We start from the raw sequence: 18,601 nt of genomic DNA on the forward strand, positions 1-18,601 counted from the left end.
GATTCCCTGTGCTGAGCTAGTAGTGTAACTAACATTAGCAAATTTTTCATCCCCTCTCAGCTGAAATGAATGAACTGCTAGCAGCTACCACAGCCAGTTCAGCTCTAGCTAGCCTCTAGCTGCTGTATCTGTCAGGTAGCAATATCTAACAGCTGTTGTGTGTATGAAAATGTTTTGTTGCCTTTGTTTTGTCCTGTTTCAACATATGTACATTTGATGATGTACCATTGTAACATTAGCTAGCAGAGCTAGCCAAAAGTTGGCTAGGAAAACTGACAGCTAGCTAGCTCACTAACTTTAGCTATTATTTTTGCCTCAATCACACTAGACCAGAATCAAATGATTAAACCCAGAGTTTTTATTAGTCAGTATAGCAATGTAACATGATTTATCTGGCAGTTTCCCTAGCTAATTCCCTTCCTTTCACACTGACACGATATAAGCTGCTATACAAGCTTCATGGTGCAGTCAGTACACAACACTACAGTACACATCAAGCAGGATCAGATGATGACAGGTGTCCCAGCAGGGTCAGACAGCCAGGGAAGACCAGTCTCTAGAGCTCAGGTGAATTTTGCAGTATATTATAACAATCAGTGAATGAATACAGTTCCATCTTGAGTTGGCTAGTCTGGGATCTGGGAATTTCAATTGTTGAACCATTGATTAAAATCATGGATAATATAATGTAGAAATGTACACCAATGTAAGTCTTTGTCATGACTCTTCTTGGTATTTCTGAGCACATCTGAGAAAAGATGGTGACAGAGTCAAGCAGCCAGGGAAGTCTGGGATGGAGCTGAGGTGAATTCTTGCAGATTACAACACAATTTTTTCTGTGTAGCAAACACTGGGCAAGCAAGAAGCTTCAAAGATTGAAACTATTTTTTTGTACCCCTTTTTTCTCCTCAATTGGTAGTAGTTACAGTCTTGTGTCATCGCTGCAACTCCCGTACGGACTCGGGAGAGGCAAAGGTCGAGAGCCATGCGTTCTCCGAAACACAACCCAACCAAGCCGCACTGCTACTTGACACAACGCACATCCAACCCAGAAGCCAGACGAACCAATGTGTCGGTGGAAACACCTGGCGACCTGGTCAGCATGTACTGCGCCCGGCCCGCCACAGGAGTCGCTAGTGCGCGATGAGACAAGGATATACCTGCTGGCCTAACCCGGACGACGCTGAGCCAATTGTGCGTCGCCCCACGGACCTCCCGATGCATTGCCATTAATTGGAAGGTTGGTTATCCTCCCACAATGGATGGAAGAAATGTCAAGTTATGTATCACTAGATACACTAGTATTTATTACTAGACTAAGGGTATACTGTGCAACTTTCATAAAGTATGGATACCTTATATGGAATACAGTATGACAAAGGGTGTCTTTATTGAAAACATGCCCATGTCAGGGGAGATAACTATTTAGGAAATCCCTAACTGCTGGGCTGCTCATTCCTCAGTCCTGGCTTTGGGGGTCTGCCGTACTGTTGGTTGTCACTCTGACCTTGGCCTAACACACCTGTTAAACCAATAATGAATGTTTCACTAAAATCTTAAAGCTGAGCGGGGTGTGTTGGGTTGGGGCTGCAGGGCCGTGGACCCCTAGGGGCAGGATGGGGTGACCCAGCTATATTGTGTGTAGATAAAAAGAGCTACAGTACTATTACACATATGATATTAATGATTTTATTTAGGGTGTACTGCTTCTGTGTGTTAATGTGTATGTGTGTTTTTACAACACTTTTGTTTTCAAACCTTTCCTTGAGACATAAAAAAAGATGGGGAGAGAGTTGAGTTATTGACTAGACTGATGGGGGTTGGGCGTGCAGGAAATGTAATAAAGACAATCAACAGTCTTTGTACTTTATATGTAAGAGTTGTTCGTTTTTTTAGGCTGTTGGTTCAAGGTGCAGCACAATATTGATTATTGAATTACCATTGATCTAGTTCAGTCTTATCAATCACTTAAACATTTAATAAGGATCTCTTACCTAGCTTGATGACTGGTCATTTTTGCTTTCTTTATGTTGTTCAAAATAGAGATGGCTAGAAAGGGTAATGGGTCATATAAGATTGTGCAGAAATGCAGGAAATTAGCTTTATATGCCTCCCAAAATGGGAGGACCCCCATACCCCCCACCAAGTTATTCCCCCCCACTTCTAACACCAAAGTTGCATCCCTGGTTTTGGTTGAGAGACTTTTGACACCAAGTTCTGTCGTGTAAAATCAAAGAGCATCATGTTAGGGCAGCAATGCCTGCTGGTTTGGGCTTGGGCTTTGCAATTTCTCCTCCATCAGCTCCTCCATCTTCTCCAACCACACTGTCCTCTTTCCATCCTCCTTGCCACAGACCCTCTATCCAGTGGACAACACTGTCATCCCAGTCTCCAGGGAGCAGCAGTAAGAGGTAGCCCACCCCGATGATAGCTGCTGCAGCCACTCTGACCTGGCTGAGCTGGGGGGCTGCAGCAACATAGAAATCCACTGCTGCAGAGAGATACAGTAGAGGGTCAGGTAAAGTGGAATGCTGTTTGAGATTCCCACAATGACTTCAGGAAAACCTGTATGAAGATCTCTCATGACACCGTTGTTTAGCTTGATTTATCGTTTGGAGTTTTATAAGCAGATAAATATCATTGTTCTTTCTGTACCTGAATTAGCTGGGATGCTCAGTAACATTCCAAGAGAAATAAGGGAGGGGTAGGCAAGCACACTTCCTAGATTCACCAAGACATTGAAAGCTGATGGTGAGAGAGGACGGACAAGAGTGAAGGAAATGTTAAAAACAGAGTTATTCAAATGAACTAATTTAATATCTGGACGTGTAGGCCGTCATTGTAAATATGAATTTGTTCTTAGCTGACTTGCCTAGTTAAATAAAAATAGAATATCTGTACAGAAATTAGCGGGGGAGTGTTACCGAGGAGCAGGGAGGCCATCACGCACAATGCGTCCCAGGGGATGTACTGGATTGGAGGCCAGTACTCCACATGTGTGAGGTAGAGTATCACACACACCCAGGAGTGGAGGACACAGCAGCATAGCCCCACACAGGACAGCAGAACACTGGCCGTACCCGGCTGCACCTCTCCCACTCGCTTTCTAAACAACACCTTGAAGAATAAAAACATATGTAAATATTTTGTGCTTATGTCTGCCCACCACAACAGTCCAGCTATTTTTAAACGTTTTCTGTTGAAAAGCTATACAGTTGAAGTCAGAAGTTTACATATACCTTAGCCAAATACATTTAAACTCAGTTTTTCACAATTCCTGACATTTAATCAGAGTAAAAATCCCCGGTCTTCGGTCAGTGGGGTTCACCGCTTTATTTCAAGAATGTGAAATGTCAGAATAATAGAGAGAATTATTTATTTTAGCTTTTATTTATTTCATCACATTCCCAGTGGGTCAGAAGTTTACATACACTCAATTAGTATTTGGTACAGCATGATGCTGCCCCCCCCCCCCACTTTGGGATGGTTGGAATGTTGTTCTTCAGCTTGCAAGCCTCCCCTTTTTTCCTCCAAACATAACAATGGTCATTATGGCCAGACAGTTCTATTTTTGTTTCATCAGTCCAGAGGACATTTCTCAAATAAGTACGATCTTTGTCCCCATGTGCAGTTGCAAACCGTAGGCTGGATTTCTTATGGCGGTTTTGGAGCAGTGGCTTCTTCCTTGCTGAGCAGCCTTTCAGGTTATGTTGATATAGGACTCGTTTTACTGTGGATATAGATATTTTTGTATCTGTTTTCTCCAGCATCTTCACAAGGTCCTTTCCTGTTGTTCTGGGATTGATTTGCACTTTTCGCACCAAAGTACGTTCATCTCTAGGAGACAGAACATGTCTCCTTCCTGAGCAGTATGACGGCTGCGTGGTCCCATGGTGTTTATACTTGCGTACCATTGTTTGTACAGATGAACGCGGTACCTTAAGGCGTTTGGAAATTGCTTCCAAGGATGAACCTTGGCTGATTTCCTTAGACTTTCCCATGATGTCAAGCAAAGAGGCACTGAGTTTGAAGGTAGGCCTTGAAATACATCCACAGGTGCACCTCCAATTGACTCAAATTATGTAAATTAGCCTATCAGAAGCTTCTAAAGCCATGACATCATTTCTGGAATATTCCATGCTGTTTAAAGACATGGTCAACTTAGTGTATGTAAACTTCTGACCCACTGGAATTGTGATACTGTGAGTTATAAGTGAAATAATCTGTCTGTAAACAAATGCTGAAAAAATGACTTGTGTCATGTACAAAGTAGATGTCCTAACCGACTTGCCAAAACTATAGTTTGTTAACAAGAAATTTGTGGTTGAAAAACTAGTTTTAATGACTCCAACCTAAGTGTATGTAAACTTCCGACTTAATCTGTATATACAGTAACGTAGACACACTTAAGAGTAAAAAAATATGTTTGCGCTAAATAGTGTTTTTTCGACACAACTGCAAACTTCAAGGCATTGGCCAATGAAGGAGTTGGTCTGATGGTGCCCTCTGATGTCATCAGCCTCCCTGCTTGCTTGCGGGAGCAACAGAGAATACAAGAGGAAAGGTCCGCCTCGTGCCATGTCATGAGGACACCTGGACCACCTAATGAGATGTTAAGTTTTGTTAAGTAAATCATGCGATTAATGAAGTGAAACAGGGAATGGAGTAAGACTTTAATGCCGATGACCTTGTACAGGGCAGTGGTTGAAGCTGAGCCTACTGCCAGGGCCACCCCTGTGATTGAGTCGCTATGGAAACCATCAGCATACGCCATCATGACGATTCCTGTGATGGAGAGAATTACAGCCACTATCTGATAGAGAAAAAAGACACAGGAAGACATCACAGCTCAACACTAATGACAAGGAACACTTTGATTTGCTCAGCCATAAACATCACCTTTTAAAGGTTAGGTACACATTAATCAATTGACTCAAACTCATCAAAGTCAAACCCCACATACGTAGTTGGTCAACAATTACCATGTGAGAGCTTGGCTGGAGTGCATTCAGTTCGGTTGAACATTTGCTACATTGTGTGACGGTTTTTACTGAACGACCCGTTTCCCGCACCGTTCTCTAACAGACTTTTGATGTGTGTTTGCCCTCCGGTTGGTAACACTTGACTTGGATAGTCCATTTGTAGATGCTCTACAGACTACTGTATCTACAGTAACATTTCAACTGTCAATGTACTAACCCAAACGCTAGCTCTAACCCTAACCTTAACTCTTACCCTAACCTTAACCCTTACCCTAAACTTAACCCTTACCCTAAACTTAACCCTTACCCTAAACCATATTCTAAACCTAACCATAACCATAGTCTTGGCAAGCAGTTGCTGATCAACAGATAGTTTGTTGACAGTATGACCATCTGTAGACCATCTACTGATGGAAAAATCCGGACTATCCAAATAAAGTGTGACCCTCCTGTTTAGTGGGGGGGTGTGGCCTGATCAATATGGGTTTGACCATTATACATGTCAAAACTTGTGCAGCACACCATACACAATCGCTCTCTGGGCTGCCATAATCACAACGTTCCTCAACTGGTCGTTCAATACACTACCGTTTCCTTTGAATTAAACGACAAGCACCGCTCTCTCAAGGGAAATCTATACATTTGAGAATATTTTTATGGAAGCTTTGATGTGAGTATCTGGGTGCTTAAATGAGTATCTACATTGGTAGATGCTTTGTGTTGCACTGTCCATCCACCCCCTTCCCCCTTTATCCAGCATTAACAGAGGAGTTCTTACCCGTACACCCATGAACCGGTCATTGAGTCCGATCCAGGACAGGAGGAAGATGAAGCCCTGGCTACAGCAGAGAATGGCGCTAGCGTCTCCCGCTGAGATGCGACAAAGAGCCAGCAGGTACAGGTAGCCTGAGAGACTCCACAGCACGGAGAACGGTGCTGCACCCTTCAGGAGCACTCTCACTGTCATGTCCTCCTCCACCAGGAAGCCACTGCACTGCCTGGGACACAGGAATACAAAGGCAGGCGCCTGGTGACCTGGTCAACCTCTCTACCAATCCTCTGGATTAACAACAGGGTTGTTTTTAAGATGTTTGTTTAGCTGCTAACCTCAGGCAGATTAAAGCACAAAGCAGCTTGTCTTAAATATCTTGTCTGATACAGAGGGTTTGTGGCAATAGGTTTTCTATATTCCCTAAAAAGAAAACCATTCATTTAGTAATTTGACAAATCTAAAGTTACTGTAAATCCTTATATTACACTCTATCCAAAATAGAGAATCAATCTAGATGAGTGTAATAACAAAAACAAGAGGTGATCATGACTTCCTGCCACACATAGCCCTGTCAACCTTCTCTCAAACTGAAATGGGCCCAACACCTGCTTGTCAGAGGACTCTTTAGCTGTTGTTTCACCTGAAGCAGGCTGTGGGCCACTGTCTCTGCTTTGCCCCTAGCAGGTGTCCCAGGTAGTAGAGGGGGAAGAGGAGGAGGTTCCATGTACTGCAGAACCAAATAGTGAAGAAGGGGGCATGGAGCTGCTCCAGAGACTGCTTGGCACTGTGTGTGCCCACTGCCCACGCCAGGGCCACACAGCACCCAAGGACCAGCCCCCACACAGCTCGACACATGGCTCTCAGCGGGCAGCGGGCACAGCGGCTCTTACTGTCCTCTCTCTTCTCCACACACTCTTCTGCCTGGTCTCCACCCTTCCCCCCACCCTGCCATCCATCCTGCCCATCTTCAGCCGCAGGCTGGGGTCCCCTCTGTCTTTCAGCATGCTCTATATGGCAAAGGCAAAAAAGCAATAACATAATCGATGCATAAAGATATAATTCTCATATGGGAAAGGGTAATAGAAGAATATAGCCCATATTATTTACTCCCAAGTTGCCTATTTTTGGTGGATCTTCAAGATATTCCCACAATTTTTGGTGGATTTTCAAGATATTCCAACAACATGAGGTGTCAGTGCTTTTCTCATACTGAATAAATATATAGTTGAAGTCAGAAGTTTACATACACCTTAGCCAAATACATTTAAACTCAGTTTTTCACAATTCCTGACATTTAATCCTAGTAAAAAATCCCTGTCTTAGGTCAGTGAGGATCACCACTTTATTTTAAGAAAGTGAAATGTCAGAATAATAGTAGAGGGAATCATTTCTTTCAGCTTTTATTTCTTTCATCACATTCCCAGTGGGTCAGAAGTTTACATACACTCAATTAGTATTTAGTAGTATTGCCTTTAAATTGTTTAACTTGGGTCAAATGTTTTTGGTAGCCTTCCACAAGCTTCCCACAATAAGTTGGGTGAATTTTGGCCCATTCCTCCTGACAGAGTTGGTGTAACTGAGCAGGTTTGTAGGCCTACTTGCTCGCACACAATTTTTCAGTTCTATCCACAAATTGTCTATAGGATTGAGGTCAGGGCTTTGTGATGGCCACTCCAATACCTTGATTTTGTTGTCCTTAAGCCATTTTGCCACAACTTTGGAAGTATGCTTGGGTTGACTGTCCAGTTGGAAAACCCATTTGTGACCAAGCTTGAACTTCCTGACTGATGTCTTGAGATGTTGCTTCAATATATCCACATAATTTTCCTGCCCCATGATGCCATCTATTTTGTGAAGTGCACCAGTCCCTCCTGCAGCAAAATACCCACACAACATGATGCTGCCACTCCCATGCTTCATGGTTGGGATGGTGTTCTTCGGCTTGCAAACCAAACATAACGATGGTCATTATGGCCAAACAGTTCTATTTTTGTTTCATCAGACCAGAGGACATTTCTCCAAAAGGTACAATATTTTTCCTCATGTGCAGTTGCAAACCATAGCCTGGCTTTTTTATGGCGGTTTTGGAGCAGTGGCTTCTTCCTTGCTGAGCGGCCTTTCAGGTTATGTCGATATAGGACTCGTTTTACTGTGGATATAGATACTTTTGTACCTGTTTCCTCCAGCATCTGTCTCTAGGAGACAGAACACGTCTCCTTCCTGAATGGTATGACAGCTGCGTGGTCCCATGGTGTCAAGCAAAGAGGCACTGAGTTTGAAGGTAGGCCTTGAAATCCATCCACAGGTACACCTCCAATTGACTCAAATGATGTCAATTAGTTTATCAGAAGCTTCTAAAGCCATGACATCGTTTTCTGGAATTTTCCAAGCTGTTTAAAGGCACGGTCAACTTAGTGTATGTAAACTTCTGACTCACTGGAATTGTGATACAGTGAATTATAAGTGAACAAATCTGTCTGTAAACAATTGTTGGAAAAATTACTTGTGTCATGCATGCAAGTAGATTTCCTAACCGACTTGCCAAAACTATAGTTTGTGAACAAGAAATGTGTGGAGTGGTTGAAATACGAGTTTTAATGTCTCCAACGTAAGTGTATGTAAACTTCTGACTTCAACTGTATATGACATTATCTACAAGCACTGAAATGGATAGATAATATCTTAATATGCAGTATTACATGTCACTATGATTTGTCACACCTGACCTACACATAAATGAATGCACATAATGTTAGATTTATGCCTAAAACTATAAGAAAGCTATGAAATATACTTACCCTGTGGAGTGGGCAGCAGAAAGACATTAGGACCAGTGATGGGCGAGGGAGACACTTTGGCTGTTTGTTTTTTCATGGCCATCTCCAGTGTCGGCTCTTCTCTGGACACTGAGTCCTACAGCCATGGGCTCTGGGTGGTAAGCCTTTGATGTGTATGGAGAATTAAGTTGCTTAAACTCAGCCAACCCAGAATGACCTGTGATTACTATGATTACTCCCCCTGCTCACAGACCACCTAATACCAGGAGGTTGCTTGAAGCCACTAACAGAACTGCAAACGTGTGTTTAGTGAGACGTGTTTACATATTGCCCTCTGAAATGTGTGTAAGTGACGTGGGATACTGTATACCTGTCATTTTTCATTGCAGTAAAGCGTTGACATATTTATGTGGTTTTGGTGTGTCTGATGTAGAGAACACTATAAACTGGGTGGTTTGAGCCCTGAATGCTGATTGGCTGACAGCCGTAGTATATCAGACATTTTTACTGGGTGGTTCGTGCCCAGGAATGCTGATTGTCAACATTGCCAAGCTGTGGTATATTAGACAGTATACCACCAGTATACCACCGGTATACAACATTTATTTTTACTGCTCTAATTACATTGGTAAGCAGTTTATAATAGCAGTAAGGCACCTCGGGGGTTTGTGGTATATGGCCAATATACCACGGCTAAGGGCTGTATCCAGGCATTGCGTTGTGCATAAGAACTGCCCTAAGCCATGGTACATTGGCCATGTACCACACCTCTTCAGGCCTTATTGCTTAATTATAAAACATGTTTTGCTATGAAGACGTGACGTTACCTGATGCCAGTTCAGCACCATGGACAGTTCCCCTCAATGCACTGCAGTGAATGGATGAATACCCAGTCTTAGAAGTATATGAGTTGTTTTTATTTGGTTCAATGACTTATCAGTCCAAAACATACATACACACCACAGAAAAACACAATTCTTTGAATATGATAAACTGAGTACTACCGGACTCCCTGTTTGATGGAGTAGTTTAGGTGAGAGTTTTATCCGCAAACCAATAAACCCCTTTATACTGAATGTGTTCATTAACCTCCCTTGGTTTTATGTGAGAAGCACAGAGTGAATGGTTAATTAAGCTACGTTTGAAATGATGTGACTCATACGCATGGCTGGATATCTACATTACAGTACAGGTACTACAGGCTCACATTGACAAAACCACTAAAATACAACACTAAAATGCCCGTAATAGTGAGAGATATCAACATCATATAAAGCTGTTATCATTTTTTATTGATGGTTCTTCCTATGAGGTATTCCAGTTTCTTCTTTGCTTTGGTCATCAGCCTTTCAATCTGGAAAGCCATCAACAGCTTTGCTCCATTGAACTTTGCAGTCCCTCATTCCTCGTCTTTCTTCTGCTGGGGGAATGTACTCAGCCTCAAGGGTAACATGCGTTCTGGGGATTCACAAAACAATAAATATGGCTGCTGGGTGACTGTCACAGATGACTACAGTGAATGATGGCACATGAACTGAGGCTGCGAACTCTGCTGAAGTATGCTGAAGTAATGTCCTAATTAGAATCATTCGATTCAGTCACGGGATCATCTGATCTACAGTTGTTTGAACTTCATTGAAATACAACCGCAGGTGCCTTTATGCTAGCACTATTCCAATACTGGTGATTGTAATGGCAAAGCCTGCCCCCTAAAGACCAGAGTTCAACAGCCCTCCAATGAACGGGCACTTCACATCAAATGTATGTCTAATGTACGTTAGGGTCTATAAGTCTGACGGATAGAAGCTCACCTTTACTCTCCCACCGGGAGACCTCTGCAGATCATAAAGGAAACAAAAATAGCACAAGGTCACGAGGCAGTTCAAAATGACTTTAAAATGTGCATAACACAGACTATGTTTCATTAGAGCTGAACACTGCGGTGTATGCCACTAATACGTATTTAAAAATGATTTCCTATAATGTTTTACTCACACATCTGCTCATGTAATGGGGTTGATTTTGTAGAAGGGAAAAGAGTTGAAAGATTACATTAGTAACATTGAATAGCAACCTTGAATGAGTAGAGAGAGAGACATTGCACCCTCATCACATCAGTTCTACCTTGACAGTTTATTAGATATGGTAAATCATATTATTCATTAGGTAACACTATTACTTTACCTTGGGGTTTGGGGTTCATGAGGATCAAGGGGAGCTCCACCTGTACGTCACTGGCTGTGAGACCTCCCAACAAGCTGAATGGGAGTGAAGAACATAATTGGTTAGCATTTAATATTGTCCTCAATTTCAATGTAAAACATGGCATTGGCTTACAGGCAAACATGTATTTAATCTAAGACTTACCCTCCTGAAGACACCATCAAGTTGACCTTGATTTTGTAGGAGACCAAGATTCCCAACACTTCTTTATCCATACCGTCTCTCATACTGATGAGGAGAAAGGAGAAGACAGAGATGGACTCAGGTTGTTTGTGTCTAGATTTGAATGTGAAATGAATGTAGACTGCCACTCACATAGTGTTGGAGGCTAGGTTTGTGTCCTCGTCCTTCAGTCTGCCGTCCAGCGCCAGACCGCGCTTCTCCTTGTTGTCGGCCAGTAGGGGGATGATGGTGAGGGATTTATCAAATGTGCTATTGGCATCTATTGTCTCTCTGTAAGAGAAGGTGGGAGATGTTAGTGGATCAGGAGAAGAGCACTTCTTAGAAGATGAGGAGGAGAGGGTTGGTTTCTGTCTACTCACCCAAACTCTTGACAAAGTACGGTTTTGGTGTATTTGTCCGCGGAGTAGAGCACCACATCTGTAGTCTGGTCAACTGGAGGAAAGAGTCCACTGTTATAAACTTAAGTATAGTATTTTAGTTCTACCATTCAGAGTCAGCGGTGATAGACTTACCTGTGACTTTAATTTTTGTCACTGTTTTGGTGGTTTCATTCTTGACTTTGACGTTGACATTGATCGGATCTCCATGGTAATAGATCTGATATCAATATAAGAAAAACAATTCACTGTTTGCAACCCCTTTTTGTCATGTATTCTACTATAGCTGCTACAGTATATGCACTGTAGAAGCCGGTGAGGATTTCTGTTTAACTCACCTCCTTATCCAGAGAGGCCTCCAGGTGGACAGGCTTGTCAGACATCATGAAGCTCTTGCAGATGTCAGCCTTGGGACCAGGAGCACCAGTTGCATCTGGAGCAAACTGGATCTTACGGACGATCAGACGGGCAGTGTCTCTACAAGGATGGAGGGAAAAGTGGCAAAGAGAGAGAGGGAGGGAGGTAGGGAGGGAAAAAAGTGTCAGAAAGAAACAATTGTTTTTACATTTAGATGTAGAATTTCTTATAACGTCTTATTGTGAAAAGTATTTCAATAAAAGAAGACAAGTATTTGGACAGCCACTCACTTCTTGTCAAGTTGCTCTTCTGGGTCTGCCACATCTGAAATGTAGGTCTTCACTTCAAAGTCCACACCGCAAGCCTAGGTATACACAAAAGGCCAATGTAAATATCATGAATCATTGAATTTAATATATCTGGGGTAAAAAATATATATATATAAATAGCAAGGCAAGTGCCTACCTTTCCAGCATCATCTGGTCCTGGCTGGAGTGTGACAGAGCAGGGAAGGTTTACGGGAATGTCGAAAGTGAAGGCATGGCCCTGCTCTCCTGCCTTCTTGAGCAGGCAGTCATGCATGGGAGTGAGGGTGGGTTTGTGGTCAGCAGCAGGGTACAACTGGAGGTGCTTGAACCAGATGTCTTTCCTGAAGGACAGTCCAATGACATCCAGGTCCTCACGGCCATAACGGAAAGCACAGGCCAGCTGCACAAACACTAGAGACCAGGATAAACATTAGAGACCAGAACAAACACTAGAGACCAGGATAAACATTAGAGACCAGGATAAACAATAGAGACCAGAATAAACACTAGAGACCAGAGTAAACACTAGAGACCAGGATAAACACTAGAGACCAGGATAAACACTAGAGACCAGGATTAACATTAGAGACCAGAATAAACACTAGAGACCAGGATAAACATTCAAGACCAGAGTAAACACTAGAGACCAGGATAAACATTAGAGATCGGAATAAACACTAGAGACCGGGATTAACATTAGAGACCAGGATAAACATTAGAGACCAGGATAAACACTAGAGACCAGGATAATCACTAGAGACCAGGATAAACATTAGAGACCTGAATAAACACTAGAGACCAGGATAATCACTAGAGACCAGGATAAACACTAGAGACCAGGATAAACATTAGAGACCTGAATAAACACTAGAGACCAGGATAAACATTAGAGACCAGGATAATCACTAGAGACCAGGATAAACATTAGAGACCAGGATAAACACTAGAGACCAGGATAATCACTAGAGACCAGGATAAACATTAGCCAGTGTATAGTAATTCTGCAGGACTACTAACATTAGTAACTTATCTGTAAAGAATAGTTTGGAAAATAATGTGTACCTTTCTTGCCTCCAAGGTCTGCAGGATCAATTTTCACCACTCCCTCTGTAACAACGATGGGTAGAGATGTTAGAGATTTTCCCCTCAACACAAATGTCTAAACTTACGATACAGAAGTGCCAAGTGTAAAAGTAAGAGTTACCGATGGGGTCCACATTCTGAACATGGTCAACGTAGTCTCTCTTTCCCAGGTAAAGGGTAAGCTGAAGTCAGGAAGAAAAAAATGGTCAAACAGAATGTTTTCTGGAGCTCTATCACACTTATCACAAATAGGTGATGGTCGGTATTTCTATGGGGCAAGTATTAGAGAGACCGAAAAGGTTTTCACTTACTGCGCCATTCCCAGAGGTTTTCTTGTATACCCTGAGAAAATATCAAACTGAACTGTCAGCAGTGTTTAAAACATTTCTCTGTCTTACTTTAGTGACCAAAGTGGCACATTCTGCAAGGATTAAACACTCAATGTTAATTTCAAGTAGTGAAAAAACAAAGGTTTATCAGAAGATAAATGATCAATCAACAGTCAATCAAATGTGCGAAGGTATGCAAATTATAATGACACAACCCGATATAAACATATGATTTATACAAAATGATGATAACTGACATGTTTTGTCCAAAATGCTTCCTAATCCTGAGAGTTTGGAGATGTGTTTGTCAGACCATACTGAGGGCAGCAGGTATCAGCCAGGGTCGTACCTTGTCTTACATGAGCAGATCTGAGGAATTAACCCTTGAGTGTTATATTACCTAACTGGCTGGATTTAACTTGGGCTGTAAGCCCCCCTGCATGAGTGACCATTCACCACGTAGTGCTTGTGGTATTCAAGGGCACTCAAGTCAAAGCTGCAGCCTTGCCTGCCTCTCTCTCGGATCCTGTTGAACTGACTGGAGCCCTCCTCTCAGTAGTCCTCAGGGAAACCTATTATTGACTTTCACTAGCACCTTATGGCAACTCAACTCATGCAACTCAACTCATGCAACTCAACCCATGCAAATCAACCCATGCAACTCAACCCATGCTGTTAAAACCTACAGAAGAAGGCACAGTGATGCCGAAACGTTGGTAAATACCCAATAAATGACTGGGAGTTTATATATGGAGTTTATATATGGAGTTTATATATGGAGTGCGCTACTCTCTTTATTTTGATAATTTACAACCTACAGAGGAAACAATGCTCTCCTTATGGGAGATGAAAACCCTGACGTAAGGCTAATGTCACTAACAAACGGACAAATCCTTTGTGAATGATAGCACTTCATGGTATTAATAGTGTTGGAGACGACCCATGTTATTTCCTGTGTTATTTCCTGACATGGTCAGCAGTCCTCTGAGTATTAAAGGGATTTCTTGACGTTTTTGTTAGATACATTTTCTTATTCTGCACCATTTAACAGATACCATCAAGTAGTGTTATAACAGATAGGCCTACATGAGATAGATAGGTACACACTTAGAAGAAAAGGTGCTATCTAGAACCTAAAAGGGATCTTCGGCTGGCCCCATAGGATGACCCTTTGAAGAACCCTTATTGGTTCCAGGTAGAACCCTTTCGGTTTCTATGTAGAACCCTTTCCACAGAGGGTTCTCCATGTAACCCAAAAGGGTTCTACCTGAAACCAAAAAGGGTTCTCATATGGGGACAGGTGAAGAACCCCTTTGGAACCCTTTGTTCTAAGAGTGTATATAAAATAGAGGAATGTTGCTACCTCTCAGTAGAAAACGTTTGGAGTTCTTCCCATGTGTGCTTCTAAAGCACAGTGAAGATGAGGAGGTGCATCTAAGGACATCTACTCTGTGACACCATTGATAGTCAAAGTGTGATGTAGTGGGTGAGAGAACAGGTTCATTCAATAGATCCATCTGCCTCTGTGCTCTCACAGATTAAGAGGCTCTTTGGGGCATGGTGTCCTCAAATGGTCTGAAACACTTGCAAACAGCCAATTTCATTGGCCGAACAAACAAAACAAAGTTTTACTAGTAACATAGTAATAGTAATATAGACCATGTATGACATTCAATAACATTGCAATGCTATCAACATGTAGTCTGAAAATCAGGTGGGGGGCTTACTTAGACATTTTTCAGCAATTTCAGGATTTTTTTCTGTGGAAGACAAAACAAAACAAAACGTGTGAGTTCATGAAAATGACAACAAGAAGTGAATCTCAATCACAATCAGGCATAACCCCTGATTCACCAATGAGCTACGGATGAAAGGATGCTGTATCTGTGTTGAGTGACAGGGAATAATCTGGTGGAATGAGATTACAGCATCACTGTTAGTTGTCCTGAGCCAAATCTTGGCTGGGGTTTAGCTTTTCAAAGTACTGCTGCTATTGTCAACGCTCATCTAATAGACTGCAGAGGCACGGAGACCCTAACAGTAGCTAAATGTAACCTGGGCAGGATTTACAAGGTAGCACATTCTTATGTAATACTCCAATCTAAACGGAGGGGTTTCATCCTCACGTCCCTGGTGGATTACACATATTGACCAAGGTTTCCCAAGAGCATTCACAAAGGTCACAGGGTCACAGGGTCACAGGGTCACAAAGGTCACAGGGTCACAAGAAGTCTTATTTTCCTGAAACATTTACAGCGGATAGATGAAGATAATAAAATGAGATCATAACAGTATCAATACTCATAAAAGGAATAATAAGAATTTTCTCATTTTAGTCTAACCCGAAAAATAAGTTTAAATCCACTATTGACATTTCTCTTGTTTGTATTTTGGGACTGTATCACTTTCAATCCTCAACAATGTTGCTGTCCATGTTCCAGATCTCAATACAAGACCGGTATTCAATCAATTACAGTGGATTCCTGGATAGTGCTTCCACAAGTATCCCAAATGGATACGCCATGCACAGGAGGTTGGTGGCATCTTAATTAGGGACGATTGGCTCATTGTAATGGCCGGAGCGGAATGAGGGAAATGGTATCAAATGCATCAAACACATGGTTTGGTCCTCCCCTCAGCAATCTCCACAGACACCATATTGATGACCATGGAGAGCGGCCTTCTTGAGTTGCATTTGGAAAGTGTTACAGGAACTACCTGTCGAGTTTACAGGTAGTAGTTGACTATATTTCAGTAGTAAGAAGTTAAGATTGGATTGTCAGCAGTCAGCTGTCTTTATCAGAGAGATCTGTTCCACAATGTAATAGCAGCACATTTCTCCTACAGATGGTAGACACTGCCAGTAGGCGACCAGACACTGCCAGTAGGCGACCAGACACTGCCAGTAGGCGACCCGACACTGCCAGTAAGTGACCAGACACTGCCAGTAGGCGACCAGACAATGCCAGTAGGCGACAAGACACTGCCAGTAGGCGACCAGACACTGCCAGTAGGCTACCAGACACTGCCAGTAGGCTACCAGACACTGCCAGTAGGCGACCAGACACATCCAGTAGGCGACCAGACACTGCCTGTAGCCTACCAGGCACTGGCAGTAGGCGACCAGACACTGCCAGTAGGCGACCAGACACTGCCAGTAGGCGACCAGACACTGCTAGTAGGCTACCAGACACTGCCAGTAGGCGACAAGACACTGCCAGTAGGCGACCAGACACTGCCAGTAGGCTACCAGACACTGCCAGTAGGCTACCAGACACTGCCAGTAGGCGACCAGACACTGCCTGTAGCCTACCAGGCACTGGCAGTAGGCGACCAGACACTGCCAGTAGGCGACCAGACACTGCTAGTAGGCTACCAGACACTGCCAGTTGGCTACCAGAAACACTGCTAGTAGGCTACCGGACACTGTCAGTTGGCTACCAGAAACACTGCTAGTAGGCTACCGTGCACTGCTAGTTGGCTACCAGACACTATCAGTAGACTACCAGAAACACTGCCAGTAGGCTACCGGACACTGCCAGTAGGCTACCGGACACTGCCAGTAGGCTACCGGACACTGCAAGTAGGCTACCGATCACTGCTAGTAGTCTACCAGACACTGCCAGTAGGCTACCGGACACTGCCAGTAGGCTACCGGACACTGCAAGTAGGCTACCGGACACTGCCAGTAGGCTACCGGACACTGCCAGTAGGCTACCGGACACTGCCAGTAGGCTACCGGACACTGCCAGTAGGCTACCGGACACTGCAAGTAGGCTACCGATCACTGCTAGTAGTCTACCAGACACTGCCAGTAGGCTACCAGACACTGTCAGTAGGCTACCAGGGATTTAACCCACTGCCATTTCCAGTATCAGATATCAATGAATTAGATTGAGTAGCTATATGCCTGAGTGTTGTACATTTTACTGCAATTACAGGAAGGATGCTATGTTACTTTTCTATCATTGACCTGAGTGACAAAAATAATCCTTACAATGTAATTCACTTAATACTTTTTACTATCCCCTACTAAATCTGACTGACATGGGTATTAACAGGCCAGACAGGAAAGACCTAAGTGTTTACAAAGTCAGGGTTGAGCTATTCCATGCTACAATAACCTTTGAGGCTCCCAATTAGACAGTGCGTAATGTTCATTGAAGTGCAATAATTGGTTTGCTACAAGTTGAAACATGTAGCAACTTATTTTCAACTATATTACAGCGGTTTAGACAGCATCAATACTGGTTTAAAGCCAGTTGAAAACTGTGTAGGCATTGAACGTTTAAATTATTCTACCTATTTGCAGTTAGGACGTTTGTTATAATGTACTTCTGCTATTCACAGAGTAAGGCTTTGTCCCTTCCGTCATCCCTCCCACTACAAAACTACAAAGCTGTGAAGCAAAAAGAATGGTGATGCCTTACCTTTCTTAAAGCTATCAGTGTTCCACTGACATTCAAATTCCTAGTGTTCTGTGGTTAGAGTGCAGTCTCTGACTGTTGACATCACTCTTTATAGCCGGACCTCTGACCCCTCCCCCGACTTAACTTTCTTGTTTAAGATGCTGTTGTCTGTCTCTCAATCCAATTATTCAATAAGCAAACACCTTTTTTTTGACAACATATGGTTTAAAAATACCACAGCCAACTGATTTAAAACGTGCAATGCACAGTAAAGTACTCCCAGGGACAGAGACATGACCTTGATCTAATGGTAAGTATAAAACAACAGTGATTCTCTAAAGCCTGTTGTTGGTCCCGTGGCTTACAGTATGCTGAACGTCTAATACTCAAAGGGTATTGCACTCTATAGGAAAGAGGCCTACCTTGGTAATTGGCTACAATACTTTGTATATTAACTCAACTTTTCACCTTTGAGTGTGAAAAAATCACAAGTTTGGGGTCACTTACAAATGTCCTTGTTTTTGAAAGAAAAGCACATAGTTTGTCCATTAAAATAACATCAAAATGATTAGAAATACAGTGTAGACATTGTTAATGTTGTAAATTACTACTGTAGATGGAAACGGCTGATTTTTAATGGAATATCTACATAGGCGTACAGAGGCCCATTATTAGCAACTATCACTCCTGTGTTCCAATGGCACGGTGTGTTAGCTAATCCAAGTTTACAATTTTAAAAGGCTAAATGATCATTAGAAAACCCTTTTACAATTATATTAGCACAGCTGGAAACTGTTGTGC

The 18,601-nt window shown here is 42.7% G+C and overlaps 2 protein-coding genes across 2 annotated transcripts; both read right to left on the reverse strand.

Annotated features, from left to right (window-relative positions):
• Nucleotides 1-1,218: 1,218 nt before the first annotated feature.
• On the reverse strand, nucleotides 1,219-8,634 carry LOC112230640 (putative thiamine transporter SLC35F3). The gene is made up of 7 exons (XM_024396910.2): nucleotides 8,553-8,634; nucleotides 6,395-6,761; nucleotides 5,761-5,980; nucleotides 4,688-4,813; nucleotides 2,925-3,117; nucleotides 2,656-2,745; nucleotides 1,219-2,491 (listed from the first exon to the last, which is right to left on the reverse strand). The coding sequence occupies exons 1-7, from the start codon at nucleotides 8,632-8,634 to the stop codon at nucleotides 2,241-2,243; spliced, it is 1,329 nt and encodes a 442-aa protein (XP_024252678.1). The 3' UTR covers nucleotides 1,219-2,240.
• A 792-nt stretch (nucleotides 8,635-9,426) lies between these two features.
• arr3a (arrestin 3a, retinal (X-arrestin)) lies at nucleotides 9,427-17,897 on the reverse strand. The gene is made up of 16 exons (XM_024397755.2): nucleotides 17,822-17,897; nucleotides 15,119-15,151; nucleotides 13,374-13,404; nucleotides 13,184-13,244; nucleotides 13,042-13,086; nucleotides 12,137-12,390; nucleotides 11,962-12,035; nucleotides 11,653-11,791; nucleotides 11,450-11,534; nucleotides 11,297-11,369; nucleotides 11,070-11,207; nucleotides 10,899-10,982; nucleotides 10,716-10,789; nucleotides 10,527-10,530; nucleotides 10,343-10,366; nucleotides 9,427-9,989 (listed from the first exon to the last, which is right to left on the reverse strand). The coding sequence occupies exons 2-15, from the start codon at nucleotides 15,124-15,126 to the stop codon at nucleotides 10,345-10,347; spliced, it is 1,092 nt and encodes a 363-aa protein (XP_024253523.1). The 5' UTR covers nucleotides 15,127-15,151; nucleotides 17,822-17,897; the 3' UTR covers nucleotides 9,427-9,989; nucleotides 10,343-10,344.
• Nucleotides 17,898-18,601: the final 704 nt, after the last annotated feature.

Source organism: Oncorhynchus tshawytscha, linkage group LG33 (assembly GCF_018296145.1).
Source record: "Oncorhynchus tshawytscha isolate Ot180627B linkage group LG33, Otsh_v2.0, whole genome shotgun sequence".
Classification (NCBI taxonomy): Eukaryota; Metazoa; Chordata; class Actinopteri; order Salmoniformes; family Salmonidae; genus Oncorhynchus; species Oncorhynchus tshawytscha.

Bases quoted from the DNA above. Each gene is read 5' to 3' on its own strand.
- LOC112230640 (XM_024396910.2), bottom strand. From the start codon at position 8,634: ATGGCCATGAAAAAACAAACAGCCAAAGTGTCTCCCTCGCCCATCACT. The intron at 6,762-8,552 runs GTAAGTATATTT...TTTGCCATATAG, and splicing joins TCTGCTGCCCACTCCACAGG to AGCATGCTGAAAGACAGAGG. The intron at 5,981-6,394 runs GTGAAACAACAG...CCTGTGTCCCAG, and splicing joins TGGCCCACAGCCTGCTTCAG to GCAGTGCAGTGGCTTCCTGG.
- arr3a (XM_024397755.2), bottom strand. The intron at 12,391-13,041 runs GTACACATTATT...CCTGGTCTCTAG, and splicing joins AGACCTTGGAGGCAAGAAAG to TGTTTGTGCAGCTGGCCTGT. The intron at 11,535-11,652 runs GTGAGTTAAACA...TATTGATATCAG, and splicing joins AGGCCTCTCTGGATAAGGAG to ATCTATTACCATGGAGATCC.